This window comes from Drosophila pseudoobscura, chromosome 3 (genome assembly GCF_009870125.1).
Source record: "Drosophila pseudoobscura strain MV-25-SWS-2005 chromosome 3, UCI_Dpse_MV25, whole genome shotgun sequence".
NCBI lineage: Eukaryota > Metazoa > Arthropoda > Insecta > Diptera > Drosophilidae > Drosophila > Drosophila pseudoobscura.
This window is the reverse complement of record NC_046680.1, coordinates 15497918-15516814: the sequence shown is the minus strand read 5'-3', so window position 1 is coordinate 15516814 and position 18897 is coordinate 15497918. Positions and strand designations below refer to the sequence as shown.

Here is an 18897-nt window from a genome sequence, read left to right as displayed (position 1 = left end):
ATACCGAATATACGTCACAAATTAAAAAAAATACCGACGTATTTACATTGTAAATACACATTTTCTACATATTAACTACACTTTTGTGTATTACCAAAAGCGACACCTGAAGGGGAAATGTGTAGTCTTTGAACTGTTTAAATAGAGGGGGCTTAATTGGGTTAAGTTCGTTTTTGACACCGGTATATTCTTCGGTATATTTTTAAAGTGAGACGGTATATTTCGGTACATTTTTGAGGTGTATTTGTTCGATAGGTCCGCGGTCACACTGCTGCAAAATCTCAATTTTTACAACAACGCGATGAAAAAGAGGCCAATAATTAAGTTAAAAATGTGAACGCGAATGCTCGAACAGTTAAAAAATAATGCGTGAATGTGTTCCAATAGTTAATCTGTGTTTTGTACTTGTTTCCAATGCGTCAGCGACGTAACAATGCGTTGTGTTGAGTGCTAGCCAGCTCCAGCATCACATATACACACGCACACGCAGACACACACACGAGTGCAATTGTAGATAAAAGTAAGAAAATACATACGTACACATGCATGGTGACCGTCGTGTGTGTAAGCATTTAAATTAGTTAGTCCATCCGTCGAAAGGAAAACACGAATACAATCAAAGTTACAAGTTGGGAGTCGCCACCGAGTTGCACCGCAAAGCAGAGAAACGGAGACAGAGCGAGAGAGTGACCAAGAGAGAGCGAGAGCGGAGCGATAAGTGCCAACACCCAGTGCTGGATCTCAAGCGAACAAATAAACAATAAACAAAAGGCGCGAGGGGCACGGGCACTGCTGCGGGCACGGGCACGGGTACGGGTGCAGTGAAAGTAACAGTAAACGTAATCGCAACAAGCTGCAATTTGGCTTCCATTCATTGCATTTAACACGGAAAACGCACGCACGCACCCACAGACAGGGGACAGGGGCAACAGCAAGCAGATAGCAACACACTCTTCCTGCTCCTCCGCAACGCAACCATGGGCAACTGTCTAACCACACAGAAGGGGGAGACGGACAAAGTAAATGTCGATCGCATCAAGCTGGAGGATCCGGGCACGGCGATTGGCGTGGTGAGTGTACCACAGATAGCCATGCCCATCGGCCAGCCGTCGGAGCAGGTGCGTCCCGTGCCGCAGATACCCGAGAGCGATCCTGCGAATGCCAACGCCAAGATATTTGTCGCCCTCTACGACTACGATGCCCGCACCGACGAGGATCTGAGCTTCCGCAAGGGAGAGCACTTGGAGATACTGAATGACACACAGGTGAGTGACTCAATCGTTCGTATACTCCTATGTATATGTATTTGTATGGCTGTACGGTATATATGTGTTGGTATGGGTGTTTGTGTTGAGTGCAAAAGAGTAGCTGATAAAATGTGTGTATTTCTGATAACGGTAGTTGTTGTGATACCACCCCCTACTCGAATCGGACAAGGGCATATGCATTCATCGAGGGGCACAAACCAATCAAGGGGATTTCTCTGACAAAAACACATCCGTACTCCGTAGGGATGTATTATTAATGAAAAAGAATCATCTGATGTAAGAAGATCCTTGAGAAAAGAGACAACTACGGCCAGAGTCACGAATAAGAGGAATGTAAAGAGCCACAAAAACCGGGGTACTTATTGGGTATCTCATGGGCGAAACATTGCAATCTATTGCCATCGTATTTGTTTGTTTTTCCCCGGCTTGAACCATTCCCAAATGGCAGCGATACAAACGATAAGAGATAGTAGATATCGCAGTTATTTATTTCGTTTATTTATTTATTCAACGCTGCGCATCGATGATTGGAATCTGGAATTTTGGCTTTTCATCAAACGAAAAGCACCTCTTTAATTATGGCATTTATCAATTTGCGGGGGCTTTAATTGCTCAATTCGTGAGACATGAAAACTGGCCCCCCACCAACCACCCACCGCCCACCACGGATGGGGATTAGTTTTTAGTTTTGCAATCAGTTTGCGGCAGATGCGGATTCCATTCGAAAGCTTTCGCGAGAGCTTTGCTTTACTGCTTTGTTCCGACAATCATTTGGATTTATACACGATTTTCCATTCGCTTATCGACGCCACTGTGGGCCATGAGTCGTGTGGGGCTGTGCTGTGCACCGAACGAAATGTGCACGAAATGTATGCGGGGGCTTCGCCCCTCGGCTTGCCACTTTCCCCGACTGAAAAACCAATGTGCTCCCTCTGCAGCGATGCGTCATGCTCATGCCCTACAATAATTTGAAACTCACTTCTTTTCAATGTCGCCAATTTTTTTGACTCGTAAATATCGTTCTTTTCGGGGGGGAGCAGGCACAGTCTACAGCAGCAGACTGGCACTTGAACCAGCTCGAAAGAGGGTCCCTTCGAATCTGAGATAAAACTATGACTATTGATTGCCATTTCTGTCTGAATCATCCTTAAAGTTGAGTATTTTCAACACCACCTCTCTCCTGGACTCTTCCTGGACCGGAACACACAAAAGATAATCTTTTGATGGTCTTTCACTTGGTTTTCTTACACTATGTTCATCTCCAGCGGATGTAGGGAACAAAAGTAACAGCGCCGGAAAGGGTATTTGTTCTTTTCAGTAGTCGCAGCTTCTTTTGAGTTCAGCTGGAGCTCGTTCTCCGTCCTAGACGCCTAATTAACTTAACTGCAACTCCACTTGAGACCGGACGGAGGCATAGACCCAGTCCCAGTCCCAGTCCCAGACACAGACACAGACAACCCTGTTGGCATTGGGTAAACAAACAAAAGTAAGATAGTAGGAATTTATGAACGTATTCTATGATTAGCCCGCGGAGGTCGCCGCCCCACGCCAGCCCACCCCATTCGTTTGAGAGGCGTTTCTATTGTGACATAAGTGGCAGCAGAAGCGGCTGACCAGAAATATTCATCTCGTGGATATTTAAAGACTTTACGTCAACATAGCCATGACCACCTTACTACACTCGCCGGCGGAGGATCCCGGCGCTAAATGCATGACGTCCGCCTCTGGCCGCTGGCCAAGAGTTGCACACCGTCCCCGCCCCTCCGCTCCTCGGCCAATGGAAGCGCCAGAATCCGTGTGATTATCTCATAAAAGTACTGTAATTTCGTGGATCGAATCAACATCATCGGTGTGGTGTATGGCAGTTCCATGGCAGCCGCTTCCGGTGGCTCTCCAACTGCGGCATCGTTTAATTAAAGTACCCCGCACCACGCCCCCCGCACCCTGCACCTCCACAGAGAGCCACACGACTTTCAACGCAGAGACAGCGGCAGCGGCAGCACACAAAAAATATTTACAGAATGTTGTCTCGTATTGTATACACATATGTACATATGTATATGAAAACGCTGGACGGCTGGCTTCCTTTTGTAAACATGTTGCACACACTCCCAGAGGGTAGCATCATGTTGAGCAGATCTTAGCATAGTTTTTTCTCTTTTTGTTTTCTAGTCTTCGCTACAGGTCTTTCCCGCATGAAATATTGAACAAAAATATCACTGAACCTATCATACGATCCCGATGTTGGCCATGATAGTATTGGGTGAGGGATATGGCCTTCAGATCCTATAGGAAAACTAGTCTAGGAGTTTTCTTTTGTAGAATTGTGGATAATACTATATAATACAGAATACTATAGAAGAAAACTTCTCCAAACTGCATATTAAACTCCAATACATCATTGGAAACTCGATTTATCTCTATAACTGTTAGGGTATATAAACTTCGCTTCGATCAAGTCAACATTTCTTGCATTTTTTCGCCGTCTTCTTCGATGGCGCGCGACTTATGGTCCCTTCGTCAGGCATAGAAGTCAAAATTGTATGTAAAATAATAAAAATAAAAATACTTTATGGGTGTGCCGGGAGGGAGGGGTCTCTTTATCGTTGTCTCTTCATTGTCAACGGATTCTCCTCTCTCTCGTACTCTCTCTCTCTCTCTCTCTCTCTGTGTGTGCGTGTGTGGTAGCTTGAGAGAGGGAGAGACTCTTTCATACTTTAACACCCGCTCTGGCAAGTTGCTTTTGAACTTCCCAGCGCCCTGCACTGCCCTATACCCTATAGCCTATACCCATGCGGATATTATTTATTTATAAACAAAAGAATTATCGCCATTTATGAGGCCAAGTCTTTTCCATCCAAATAAATAACTTATGCTGCTGGTAGGGTATCGAATACTTCGGCCACATCTGGCCTAAACGAAGTTTACTCGCTTTGCCCTGCTTTGGCAGCGGCAAGGGAGGGAAACCCTTCAAGGATGCACTCGACTTGCCGGCCGTCGCCCCAGAAAAATGCATGTAAAAGTTGTTTTGTTCAGCTCCGCTCCGCTCCGCTCCGCATCGCGTCAGCCTCCTTAGCCGGAGATTATGCAGCGCGTCGCACCTCTCGAGCTTGGTTTTCTTTTTCTTTTTCTTTTGGGCCTGTTGAAAAGTTTTCCCCTTTGCCGAGTGCCCCATGCCATGCCACAGCTGCCCCCGGAATATTAGTACTTGTTGTGTGTTGGTGTGGGTTTGGGGGTTTGGGGGCTGGTTCTTTATGGATGGATTCCTTGTTTCCTGCCATGGAATAAAACGTTTATCCAGCGGAATATGTACTTTATTTCTGGAATTTGTGCTGAAGCTTTACTAAAAATTCTTTGAAGGGAATTCCCAGAGTTTGAAGAAATTTATTAATATTCTGTACAGCACTAAATGTGGCGCAGATTCTCACTGATTCTCTACGCATAAATCACCATTTAGTGGATGCTTTTCTTGCATTGGCATCTCCAAAGAATGGAGTAGCCATTGCTCCCTGTTCGAGTTCCCATTTGGGTTCGTTTCATTGTTCAACAGCCACCAAATACCGTTCCATTATAATCATCTGTCGAAGATCTATGTATGTGTGTGTGTGTGTGTGTAGTCAGAAGCTTCTTCCACCAGAAATCGTAGAGCAGGCGAAAGCTCGACTCGAAAGTGTCAAAGCTCCTACTTCACTTTCCATTCCGCAAAGAAAGCGTAGCCAAGAGCGCAGACCGAAGAGCTGGGGGAAAGGGCAAGAAATCACTTAAACTTTCAGTGGAATTCAATTGGATTCGAAGAAGCACAAGAAGCGGACAAAGATTACGAAATGCAGTCGGCTGGAGGGGAATGGGGATTGGGATGGGGATGGGGATAGGGGATCCATAAGTAGCCCGTGAAATGAAAATCACAGCAACGCAACAAATAAACAATGAACCCTAAAAGTGTCTGTTCATTGACCTTACAACAGACAGACGAAACATCATCATCATCATCATCGACAGCACAGCGGGACGGGGTCTAATCATAGCCCATGCTTGTGGCAGGGGCAGGGGCATCACTTGGCGCTTATCACAGAGATAGCAGACTCGAATCGATTCTCCTCCCACTGCAATTAATGGCTGAGATATAGAAACTATGTTGTTAGCCGTTAAGCTTTTGTGAATGCGAGTATATGAATATTCAGACACCTGAGGCCTGAAGTGCTGCACAAATTTGGCAAAAGCAAGTTTCTGCGGCTGCCTCTGTTGTGGCCGAAAACCAGACAGACATGGAAAGCGCGTAACCAGCCAGCCAGCCAGAGCCAGCGCCAGCGCCAGAGCTAGAGCCACGCGAGCGAATGAATAAAGTTTAATTTAATTTTCGTCTCTTTTCCTTTTCGCTCTTTTTGCAACACTCGACTGTGAGTGTGAGTGCTTTGCTGAGTGTGTGTCGGTGTCGGTGTCGGTGTGAATGGGGGGATTCCACGAAAGGCAGTCGAATCAAACGCAATCAAATCATACGTTATAAAAGCTAGCTGCTACCACTGGCCATTTATAATTGCCACATGTACCCTGACTGGGCAGGAGGGTGCCAAAGATGCGGCTCTTGGGATCCCAAAAATTGGTGGAACATCGAAATAAAATGCCAAAAACTGCCATCGAAATGCCTAAACCCCTAGCTACCCTTTCTTTCTTGTACAGTAGTTTCCACTTGAATCGTAGACATTCATTCATGCCATGGGATAATTACCATTTGTAGTCAGCGTGTAACCTGTTATCCATCATCGAAAATCGTTAGCTATCGCCGTGCCAAATTATCCATCTCTGCGGAGTTACTTGCGAATCTCGTAATCACCCTAAATATCAGGGCATTTCATGTGTGTGTGTGTGTGTGTGTGTGTGTGCGCGTGGAGTTCAGCGACACCCCTTGATAAGAAACAATTTACCGTAACAAATATTTAATTAAACAATGATGTTGATACTTTGTCTTTTTGCAACAACCACAGGGCGACTGGTGGCTGGCGCGCAGCAAGAAGACCCGATCGGAGGGCTACATACCGTCGAACTATGTGGCCAAGCTGAAATCCATCGAAGCAGAACCGTAAGTGCTCATTGAATTTTGTATTTTTCTTTACTCTTAGCTATTAAGTAACCCGCAAATTAGATGAAAGGCCTTCAATTGGGCACTGGAGGTGTTTAAATGATGGTAGGATCAATCCAGAAGCGGATAGAGTCAGAATCATTGGTCAGCTAGTCCTGGTCGGCATAATTCATATGAGGAATATTCCAGCAAGGACTTTCTTTTGATTGGACGATGAAAGGACGTTTCAATTTCAAGTTTTTGTCCTAGAGAATGCAGGCCATATATTCTCTAGTATGTAGTTTATGCCACTACATTTCAAGATCAGTGTAGTCTCTAAAGATACAGCTAACAGAGGCAAAATGCTAAATTATTGTTGGTACCCGTCTCCCAGTACTATCAGTCGAAGAGCTGTGCCAAAACGTGCTTCTCCAACACGCACGGCTGATTAGATCTTCCAACTTGTTATCTCAGATTATGACAATCGATAATCTCTGCTGCTCTGCTACCAACTGGTTTAACTGTCTTAGCCTGAAGTGTGGTGGAGTGCGACCATTAAAATCAAAAACGTATTATTTCACATGTATTTTATTATTATTAAAAATAAAAAAAAGTGGTAACAAATATAAGTAAAATACATTACACTTGTTTAAAGCGTTTCTTAAAGAAAAATAAATAAAGCCATTCCCAGTCAACTGGTTCTTTAGGACCACTACGAGCATGACCTGGTCCCTGACTTTTACGTGCCATTATTTAAACATTTGTTATTATTTAAACAGTTTGACCTTATGCCAAAATATCGTGCTTTTGACCCACAGTGCATACTCTTAAGTTCTACACTAATTTTACATACATGCTACACGAAAATGTACACCAATTTTACATACATGCCCACAAGTATGCTTTACTTTCTGGCAAAACTAGCAGCAGCATCTACCGGTAAACGGTAGATGGTAAACGGTAAACGCGGAAATTCGCTGTCTCTCTCTCTCTAAGTGACATGTGCCCCGCCATTGTCATGCTGCATTGCCCTTTAGCAAGAAAGAGCATTAAAAATAATTCGATTATTTAAATCAAAATTAAGCGCAGACTATATTGGCCCGGTTTAACTTTTCATATACACAAATATGATTTATTTAACTGTGTATAATCTGTATGTAAAGCCTTGTTTTTGCATATATGGGTTGTAGAAGTGTAGGTGAATAAATAAATATGCATACAGGCTTCCATGAGTGCTTTGCCTATCATTATGTTTGGCTGCAGTTTGTTTTGTCCTTTGCTATGTTGCTGGGGCAACACCTTTCAAATGTTTCGTGTGCCACATGCATGTTCATAAATACATGCATATATTTACCTATAGCCGCCTCCCACGTCCCTTTAAAAACGAGTATGTATTTGTGAAATTTCAATGATGGAATTTCTTCTGTGCCAAAAACTATGTCGCCTCAATATATGTACACATTTTGTGTCGAAGGTTCATTGACTCGTGCATGCATTCATTTAGATTTAGATACTTTGGATACAAATATAGGATGTAGGTCACTCCTGCTGTTCCTTTCTGTGGCATTCTAATTTCTCTATCCTCTTCAGGTGATGTTTTGATTTGGAATTTCAATCACGATAATTAGTGGGCCGCGAGCCTCGTTTAACATACTGATTTTTTTGATGCCGACTCTCTGACGTTAGAGCCAGCCCTTGCCACAAGCAATTAACATCGGGCTTTTTACGATCAGCCTCAGGGGCGGCTTGCCGTACACAAACACACGATAATATGATAGCTACACAGTTACATCTGATCGATGTGCTCATGGGCTATCATTGTTGTACTATTGGCTTACAATCACACGTGATGTCGAATTACGCTGCTGTTTGGCTCGGAATACATTTATTTATTTATGGTTTGCTGTTTAGACAAATGTTCTGTTTCATTTTCCGCGGGTAATGAACAATTAAGCTCCGCTTTCAGATCCGAGTCTGAAGCAGGGCGGGGCGAGGCGGGGCGGGGCGCGTGAGTGGCTCTGAGTCAGTGTCAAGTGCTTTAAACTTGACCCAATTCCGAGACAAGACTCTTAATGGCAGTCTAGGAAGTGTCTTGGGGCCACGATTTCGATTTCTTGGATCGAAAACCACCACTTGGACACCAAGAAGCCCAAAGCTCCGAAATGCCAGAGAAATGCATTCCACATTATCGAAATGAAACTTAATGGAACAAAATATTCCGAAAAATGAAAAGAAAACAAACAGACGAACGGACGGACGGACGGCTGCATAAATTAAAAGAGTGGAGTCTGGGTCGGGGTCTGGGTCTGGAGCTGCGCTTTGGGGCGTAGGGAAAAGTTCAAAAACCGGTAAATCGAACGAAAATAAAAATAAATATCATTGAAGTCATTAATTAAATTTATCTTGTCGTGGTCTTCGTAACTGTAAATGTCGTAGCACTCGAGAAGTTTCGATCCCCTTACAGATCGAGTGAGAGAGAGAGAGAGAGAGAGCTTTCGGCGTCCATGGAGGCTCGGTTTGGCCATTCCACAGGTGCATAAAAATGCATTTCATGTACAGTTTCCTAATGCCAACCGCCGCACTAGTGCGGTTTCAAGGCCATCGGTGGCGTTGAGGCTGGGGCGGCGGCCCTACCCCGGCAAATGCTGGTATTATTTTAACCCAATTTGGGGCCAATTGTTATCCGCTTGCCTTGGACTCGCTCTCCCAGCCCAGTGTGCATAAATCAGTATTTACCCAGAGACCGAGTAGGCAGCCGCCAGTAACCATCAGTAACCATCGATTGGAGCCGTGGGGCCGTGGAGTCGTGGAGCCGCTTAGCCGTGGAACAGTAATCAGCTCTCGTGTAATTTCTTGTATTTATTTGCACTGCAATAAATACTGTGCCGCTCATTTAACTGTGCTTTCTTCTTTCTTTCTTCGCCTTAAGGATACTTACACTTACCCGCTCGTTCACAATTTTGGTATTTTTCTGAGAAGTCCCCCTTCGATTGTCGTCAGAGTTTTTTCGGTTTTCTGATTTGGTTTTCGTTTTCTGTTGGTCATTGCACAACTCTTAAGCGCATTTTGTAAGGGGGGAGGGGGGTTATGCATTCTGTGTGAACACCGATACAGTGCGTTTCAAAGCTACATAGTATGAGGATGTTAAAGAAATTATACAAGGTCCATTTTATACTCTTAAATTAGACACAACGAAGCTTGCAAAATGCACCGAAGAGAGAGAGAGCGCGTTGCGGGAATGCACCATCACCATTGTATGATTTCATCTGCAAGACACCAGAGAGTGCCATCAGCCATCTCTTTCTGCCCTGCAGGCTTTATGTGCTCGAAAGAGCATAGCTCTGAGTCGCGTCTACGCTCACTGCGCGCACCAAAAAATGAGCAGCGAAAGAGAATTAACGCGTATTAGCAAAAGAGCCCAGTTTCAATTCTTTCTATCCTCCCGCATTTCGTTTCGATCAATTGTTAATTATTTCTGTGGCCAAAAGGAGTTTCGAACACCAGTTGCGAAACGCACTGTCCACTGTCCACTGCGATTTGTTAATCGACAACTTCCGCATTGTCAGGCGATCGAACCGAAAGAAAACTTTCCTATGCATAAATGCATATTTATGGGATATTCGATTGCCAAGCGGGCAACTTTTCCACGGGCCGGCGGCCAATCTCCTCCAGAGCAGGGCCTCTGCTCTGCGTCTCTGCAGCTCCGAAAGTAGGTCATTGGACAGAAGGGATAGGATGGTGACTGCAATGACGTCAATGAATGTCGATGGCGACGATGGCTCATCGTTTACAGGGAATTCGCTCGAGACGAGGTTAATTCGAGTGAATTTTTAATGCTGTCGGAGAGGGGAAATACCCTGGACAGATGTTTACTTCCGCCGGGGCAGAGCGGTGGGAAAAATGCGTATGAATGCGGCTTAATGCAAACTATTTGCCAATGTGCTAAACGTTTAGGCCGTAAATTCACTATTGGCCATTATCTGGCCACATAAATCGCCAATAATATGCACTGATGTCCCACTGTACCGCCTGACTGTCAATGAGCCAGCCGCCTCCGGCAGACATAGACGAGAGAGAGAGAGAGAGAGAGAGTCAGAGATTGTGCGACCAGCATTCACAACCAAATCGGAAGTTCTCGGGGCTCGTTGAACCCGAAAACTGTTCAATAATAATAAACACCATCGATCGATTCATAATTCCCGGAGCAGAGCCACCCAGAAACCCAATCCAACCCAACACCCACTTGTTTTACTTTTTGCTCTGCTTTGCCCTGGTCATAAATCACTCGCAAATAGAATCGAGTCGCACAAATTGGCAAAAACAAATTAGCAGGCGTCGGGCGTTTCAATTGAAATGCAAAACTCTGCCGATTGCAGGCTTAAATCGAAATTAAAATTTATAGTGGAACAATTGTGATTGTTTGATGCTACTCCGGGCGAATGATTATTTTCCTTTCTGTTTCTGTTTCGGTTTGTTTTTGTTTGTGTTTCTGTTTGCAGTTGTTGTGCGCTTAGCCTCATCTTCCGGCACGGAAGACGACACCAGACGCCGGCCGTCCCGACCCGACCCCATCCGATCCGATTCGATTCGATTCGATCCGATCGTTTTTGCCGCAGCGAAATTGATCGCCGTTTGAGCCCAGTTTGGGTTTTGATTCTGTTTCGATTTTGGCGAATTTCAATGTCAGTGGCACTAATTCATTGTGTGCATATTGATTCGACTGATCCACTCGATGTATCGAGAGATGCTCATGCTCAAGCTCCCCCGCATTGCGATTCACATATGTACAATGAATATTTAATACTTAAAACGAATAATATTAGCCGCGTGTGATGTTGGAAAATACTTCAGTATCGTGCGAAAGATAGCATTAACAGATCCAAATGGAGCAAATCTTTTATCAGACAACCATTTCGACCGATTTTCTTCGGCTGTGGACTGGCACAAATCCAGAAAATGGTCAAAATAAATTCCATTTAACAACGAGGGGGAACGTTGTGAGTTGCTGCGGACACCGCAACTCTAAGGTTATACCCGATACTAAGTCAGTATGGCTCTCCTCCGGCAGACGCCGCTAATATTTAACGACACGACAAAGAGTGCGTGCGAGAGAGACAGAAAATCAGTCTGAGCGTGACGTCGGGCGCTGCGTAGCCACTGCAAATTGATTTGTTCCTTTTGGCTATAAAAATGATCTGATCTGATCCAGATTCACCAATCTGATAGATATTGTCATTATCTATGATTCTGCGTTCTTAGTTTTCTCAAATTTGCAACATTGTGGATGCAACAGATTTTCGTCCTTTGTGGGGGCGGAAGGGGGTGGGACGAAATTTTGAGATATACGTTTTATAGTGACATCTTAAAGGAGTGTGTGTACCAAATTTGGTTACTCTAGCCTTAATAGTCTCTGAGATTTGTGGTTGCATCAGATTTTCGTCCTTTGCAGGGGCGGAAGGGGGTGTGGCGAAATTTGGACAGGAAACGGTCAAGGTCCGATATCACAGGAGTGTGGATACCAAATTTGGTTGCTCTGGCTTTTATAGGTTCTGAGATCCTTGAACTCATATTTTGTAATTGGCAAAACCGACCATGAAACCTGTGTGTTAGAGTGAGACAGAGCGAGAAAGAGTGATATTGTTTTCGTGATTCTGGCTGTAATAATTATACGATCTGGTTCAGATTTTGCACTCTAGAAGATATAGTCATCTTCTACGATTCTGCGTTTTTAGTTTTCTCGTATCGTCGAAATTGTGGATGCCACAGATTTTCGCCCTTTGTGGGGGCGGAAGTGGGCGGGGCAAAGTTTTGAAATATTTTTGGAGCAGTGACATATCACAGAAGTCTGGATCCAAAACATCGTTGCTCTAGCTCTTATAGTCTTTGAGCATTAGGCGCTGAAGGGGACGGACAGACGGACAGACGGACGGACGGACAGACGGACAGACAGACATGGCTCAATCGACTCGGCTATTGATGCTGATCAAGAATATATATACTTTATGGGGTCGGAAACGATTCCTTCTGGACGTTACACACATCCACTTTTACCACAAATCTAATATACCCCAATACTCATTTTGAGTATCGGGTATAAAAATCCATTCATTCGTGCACTTTATATATATTTTGGCTTCCTTTGATGGCACTGTCTGTTGTTGTTGTTGTTGGGTTGCAATTGTTATTGAACATGACACCAGAAAATGTTATTGAACCCGTCAACAAAGAGAGGAGGGGAAGCCGAAGGCGAAGGAGGAGGAGGGTTAGCCAATTGTTATACTGGGCCACATGCATACGATACTCGTCTCGCGGCTGCGTGTCAGACTTTTTCATAAAATAAACCATTTTCTATATGCATGAAGTGCGGACTTAATTCGGCGTTTCTTTTTTTTTTGATTCATGTGACGTGTGACGTACGGAGTAGCCCTCGATTATGTGGCATGTTAAACAATGCTCAATAGAAGACAATTGTTTAAACAATTTGTCAGAGCAGAGCAGCAGCAGCAGCAGCAGAAGATACGGTGCCCGGGCAATGCTCTTGGGGAAGGTCGCTCGAGCGGTACTTTAAAAAACAGTTTCAAATATTGAAACAGTCATATCCCAATAGCGATAGCGACAGCAATTAACAGAACGGGATTTGTGTTTGTATTTGCCCAAAATTGCACAGGAAATAGCCGCCTAATCGAGCCTTAATTATCTGATCTGATTTGTTCCGATCTGAGTGCTAATTTATGCACTTCTAATGCACTGAATCTGAATCTCAATCTCAATCAGGTTATGCAGCTGGCTTTGGCAAAAAGTGCGTGTCGAAAGAGAATGACAGAAGAGAGGGCGAGAGAGAGAGCACCGAAAGAATGAGGGATTTCTGCCTAGCCGACGACCACACTACGTTCTGTAGGAGAGAGCGAGAGCGAGAGAGGAAGGCCTGGCTAGAGATGGCACCACGCTCATTTTCTCGTGGCATGTGCGAGCGTGCTTTCTATCGATAGACTCCTCGTTTTCGATTTCTGTGACGTTTCACTCAATTCTAGTCCTGGAAATATCTGTTCTGTTGTAAAATATTTGCGATGCGTCGCAACCGCTACGACAACGACTGCACTGTTTTCAGTCCGCAGGGAAGGATCTTCCAGGTGGAGTACGCCATGGAGGCGGTGAAGCAGGGCACGACGGCCACAGTGGGCCTTACCAGCAAGGAGTACACGGTGCTGGTGTCCCTCCAGGGGCCAGCGGCCGCGGATACGTCGGCCTTGCCGCAGCGCAAGATCCTGTCCGTGCACCCGAAGCTCGGTCTGGCCTTCGCGGGCCTCGTGCCGGATGCCCAGATCCTCCACAGCCACCTGTGCACCCAGTGCCTCACGTACAACCTCTCGTACATCGGGGAGATGCCCGTCGCCCGGCTGATGACCGGCCTGGCCATCAAGATGCAGGCCCACACGAACCGCAACGAGCTCCGTCCCTTCGGGGTGGGCCTTCTGGTGGCGGGCCACGACAGCCAAGGAGCGCACCTCTACCAGGCGATGCCCTCGGCGGCTGTCATCAAGTGCAGGGCCACGGCCATCGGGGCCCGCTCCCAGCTGGCTCTCCGCTACCTGGAGCGCCACTGGAACGCCTTTGAGCACTGCTCCAAGGAGGAGTTGATCTGCCACGGCATTCAGGCCATCCGCGGATCCCTGGCGCAGGAGCAGAACCTCGAGATAAAGCTGGCCATCGTCGGGGCTGCGGAGGAGTTTAGGATCTGCGATGCGGCAGAGACTCAAAAGTATATCGAGATGTCAAAGCGCTTGGACCAAGAGGTGTCTAGTGTAGAGGCCTTAACAGAAGAGGAGACCGAGGAGCAGACTACCAGTGAGACTTAATGTGGCAGCAACCGTTGTTGCCCCTGAGACAGACACAGACACAGTCACAAACACATACACCTACGACTGCACTTGTATTGCAGTCTTTGCCCCATTAAATATGCTGCTGCTGATGCTGTTTTTGTTGCAAAAACTAATCCTTATGTTTTCTGTTTCCCAATGTTTCTGCACTCACATATAATGCTAGAATTCGATGGTATGCATTCGATTTTCGAACAAGGACAAGGGCTACCCATCTGACGATATCGCATACGAGTCAAATGCTCGTCAAAACGCTCGAATTTGTATCCGGAAATGATACAAATACGATATTTGTGTCGTTCTGTTTGTATTATTTGTCATCGCTAAAAAGCACGTTCGTTGGTTAAGGACTGACACTCCTTGGCGTATGAGTTACGTAAATTATAAGATTACACATAATTATACTGAGACTGAGTGCGGGGTAGAATAGGATTGGGCACATTTGATACCCGCTGTACAAATTTCCCCTAGACAAAAGACACCAAAAACTTTGAATTTTTCCCATATGATAGGTTCCTATTCTTTCTGAGATAAATACTGCTTGAAAAAAAAGCTTCATTTCAACGGAAAAATGGAGTGTGAGAATACGAGAATAAATGCCCATTAAAGATGCAGATTAAATGACTAATTTATGAGAAGTTATTACGGGTATATCTATTTTTAGTTCTGTTAGGTGTTCGGTGTGGCTTTTGCTTAAATATTAAGGCCAACTTTGAAGTATTTCTTGAACTTTTTGCTTCCGAAGTCATACTCATTTGTTCTTTTCTTTATCTATTTGCAGGTAAGTCTATTTATAAAATATAGTAGTACCTCCGCTTGTCTGTAGCCGGGAGTACAGGAGTACCCCCCTCTTTTGGCGGGGTGCATATTTAAACGAGTAAATCTGTGTCTTTGAAGCTTGGTTTGTACAAATTTTAATAGAATACTTATACATATATATATAGCATATAGAAGTGTGCGTCCAGGTGTCTGCGCAGATGCCATAAATTTTCGTGTGAAACGTGTCTGCCGGGCAGCAGTCCAGGGTCCCGCCTGGATGGACGGAGTACGATGGAGTACCCATTAATATTCCCCAGACCCAGCACAGAGCGGAGCACAATATTTGTGTATTATTGGAGTGTAGTGTAGTATAGTGTTCTTTGCATTGGCATTCCCCTATCAATGACGAGTTCAATGGCGTTCACAGGAACCGATCCCCGATGACCGACGACCGATGACGATCGGTGGCATTTGGGAACGCATCGAGCGGCATTTATTTTTGTTTTTATAAACAAATGAATACAAGTTGACATTTAGTCAGTAAACAGCGGCGGCAACAGCAGCGGAAAGCTAATTATTTTCAACTCTCGATTTGATCTTTGCAATCAACGCACTTTCTGACTAATTGCTCGTCGCACGTCGTCATCGTCATCGTCGTAATTGTTAAATCGCGGAGTGAAATCATTCATCTTGGCCGAGACTTAAGAGTGGGTTCCCCCGCAAAGAGACAGAGACAGAGCGAGAGATAGAGAGAGGCGTGCTCTGCGATCAGCTGTTTCCGCGGACCACTTCTTTGGCTCCCAGAGAGCGCGCGCGCGAAAGAGAGAGAGAGGAAACCTGGCTCAACAGGTGTGCCTGTGTGTGTGTGTGTGTGTGTGTCTGTGTGTAACCAAGCGGTTAAAACCTTTCTATAAAAATTTCATAAACGTATCAGTTGTCTGCGAAGCGGTACTCGAAACGGACGTCCAAACGGAAGACGCGACGCGCTCAAATCGGTTCGGAAATCGTATATCGCCCAGACGCTACAATAAATATATATATATCTGCATATTCGGATTATATATAGGAAAGCGTTTCCTCGTAACCGAAGCACGAAGCACGAAAACTCGTTGCACGCCAACGACGGACGACGGACGGCGCATGCGCGGCAGCAATTGGTGGCATACTTCTAACAGTCAGTGCCTCCTTTGTTCAGTGTTTAGTGTGCCTCATAGTGTGATATGGAGCAGCAGCAACGGCAGCAGCAACAGCAACAGCAACAGCAACATAACTGCGACATCTGAAAAGGTACACGTCTTGAGGCAATGTGCAACACTCGGCCGTGCCCCGCGGAGGCAGAGAGCAGCGCAGAACTTTCTATTTTCTTTACTGTTTCGACGAGAGTCTTTCGCTGGCCACTCAAAACGTATTCAATCGCACGTATGCTGGCCAGAATTTGAATGCGAGAATCGCTCTTGAATACAAAATGGAGCATACACATATTTCATAAGAGAATTCCCGATGGTTATATAATGAGTGCATGTGCCCCAAACCCACAACGGCTTTGCCTTTAGACATGGCCAAAGTCCTCCTTCTCCTCCTCCACCACCTCCTCCTCCTTCACCTGCAACTCCTCCACAGCATTTGAGTGAACTTTATCGTTTGCTATGTGCTAAAATGCACAATTTCTACCTGGGCTGTGCCCCCAGCCGTAAAGCAAAAAGCCACTAAAGAATAATGATATATGTCGAGAGCCGTACATGCATGGTACATACATATATACATATATACATATATATATGGCATATGGCATATAGAGTGCGGAGTCTCGGGGGTCTGTATTTGTGTGAATTTACCTTAGTTAATGGCGTTTTTCCGTTTGGTTCTGTTTGGTATTGGATTGTCTCTGTGTCTCGAAGCCGATATCTTGGATAGCTTGCACTTACGTGACTCGATCGAATTGCATTAATGTACAATGTACACTGTACTCGTACTCGTACTCGTACTGCCTGAAGTCTACTATTCTTGGGCCCAAAGTTTGCTGGCGGTTTTTAGAGCTTTTTTACCTATGAACTCTATTTAATGCCCTCTGACTTTGCCTTTGTCTCGCTCTGCCATTTACCATCTGTCTCTCTCTCTCTCTCTCTCTCTTTCTGTCTTCTCTTTTAAGCCATGGAGCACCATGGCCGCAGATTTCCTGTACCATGAGTCACACTCTACCTGTGGCAGAGAAAAAACCACTAAAAAAAAAAACGATAAAGATACCAGATACCAGATACAGATACAAAATGTTCAGTTGGAAACACATGAAAATTGCTGGCCAAAGAGAGAGAGAGAGAGAGAGGTAGCAGCAAAAGCTCATTGTTTCGGGCTTTGTGGCACGCTTTATTGTTGCAACCTTTGCCGCCTCTCCTCATTGTTGCCCAGCCATTGAGTGGCGTGCAATTTGCACTTCCTCATATAGAACATGGAATATTCGCTGGCTAGGGGATCTCTTTCGTTGGTATTTTCCCAAAATTAAGCTCAATTCTTGGAGGCGAACTCCATGGCGAACCGAACGGGTTTTCGAGTGGATTTCCAAATATTTACTCATTAGCGTATTCAGTGCGTTTCCAGCAAAATATACTTGGGGTTTTTTTTTTTTTTAATTTCCAATGAAAATCGGTTTTGATAGATCCCCCCCTTCAGGCTTTTGCTGGATCTATTCTAAATAGAATTTCGCCATTAATGTTGTTTTGGGCTTTTTTGATGGCCTTAATTTCGCCATAGACCGAAAAAAGGGGGGGTGGTAAAGGGGGAATGGAATGGATTGGCACGGAGATAATACTAAATTTAGTCGCTGCTGCTCTCGTTACCATTGTGCAATGACCTAAATCATGGACACAAAATCAGAGACGAGCTCATTTTTGGACTTTTTTGTGTTGGCCATCAATTGGTGGTTGGCCAAAAAGCTTACTATTCATTTGCACATAAATGGGCAGGCGGCACGCGGACCTGGAACTTGGCTTGGACTTGGACTTGGGACAGCCTCGATGGTGGATGGCCGATGGTCGATGGCTGATGGTCGATGGCCAGTGGTCGATGGTCGATGGTCGGTTTTGGGGGATAAAGTTTTGGGTTTCTTTTTGTTTTGGTGGAGAAAGTAACCGCTGGGCCAAGAGCTAGCTAGCTCTTTCTCTCTCTCTATCTCTAGTTTTGTGCGTCTTTTGTTGTGGTTTCATAATTCGCCAGCAACAAATGCTTGGCAACAAATGTTGCGGCAAACATTCCGTTGGCAACAGCTTGTCTTCGCGAGGCACTTAAAACATTCAGATACAAAGATACAAACAAACCGGTTCAAATTGGGTCGTAGTACTTTTGAGTGCAATTGTTACCTTTTTTTTTCTTCATTTTTTTTTTGTTTCTTCCACTCATTATAGCCGCTATTATGTTGGCTCTTGTTCGGTTTTCTTGGCACGCGCTGAAGCGCCAAAACAGCAGATATCCAATCCAATCGAATCCAATCCAAAACCCACTCCCACTCCCACTCCGATGGGGGCTCCATTATTTTGTAATGGACATGATTCGATTCGGTTAGCATAGGTCAGGCGTAGACCCCCCGAACCCTTTGGGGCCTTCCGCGGGGGTAACCTTGCCAAGTTTTGCCCGATGGCCGATACATATATAGATCTATATCTATGGGAATAACGGTTATTGCGCTGACAAACCGATTACCGATGGAACTGCTCTCGACTGGCACCAGTTCTTGCCGTTGTACGGGCGCGTGACTGAAATATCAGCTGAAAGCAGCCTCACGTCACGGCACACAATGCCCAGTACTACGGCTCTACTATATGGTATTCATATATGCAGTAGATCCATGCTTTATGGAACTTTCAATCTCCTTTCGAAGATCGAAGCACCGAGACGGGTTCAACAGGTTTTTTTTTTTTTTTTTTTTTTTTTTGGCCAGACTCTG

The 18897-nt window shown here is 45.1% G+C and overlaps 2 protein-coding genes across 2 annotated transcripts in view; both read left to right on the top strand.

Annotated features, from left to right (window-relative positions):
* Window positions 1–216: 216 nt before the first annotated feature.
* Src42A (Tyrosine-protein kinase Src42A) overlaps window positions 217–18897 on the top strand; it is a 36362-nt gene continuing 17681 nt past the window's right edge. The window contains exons 1-2 of the mRNA XM_002138628.4: window positions 217–1265; window positions 6251–6345. Of these exons, the coding sequence (XP_002138664.1) occupies window positions 978–1265; window positions 6251–6345 (383 nt within the window). The 5' untranslated portion in view covers window positions 217–977. The remainder of the gene's footprint in view (window positions 1266–6250; window positions 6346–18897) is intronic.
* Window positions 12866–14317, top strand: LOC26533329 (proteasome subunit alpha type-1-like). The gene is made up of 2 exons (XM_015184745.2): window positions 12866–12883; window positions 13099–14317. Exon 2 carries the CDS (start codon window positions 13392–13394, stop codon window positions 14178–14180), a length of 789 nt encoding a protein of 262 aa, XP_015040231.2. The 5' UTR covers window positions 12866–12883; window positions 13099–13391; the 3' UTR covers window positions 14181–14317.

What these genes read in the sequence shown, in the direction of transcription:
- LOC26533329 (XM_015184745.2), top strand. Translation starts at nt 13,392, where the DNA reads ATGCGTCGCAACCGCTACGACAACGACTGCACTGTTTTCAGTCCGCAG.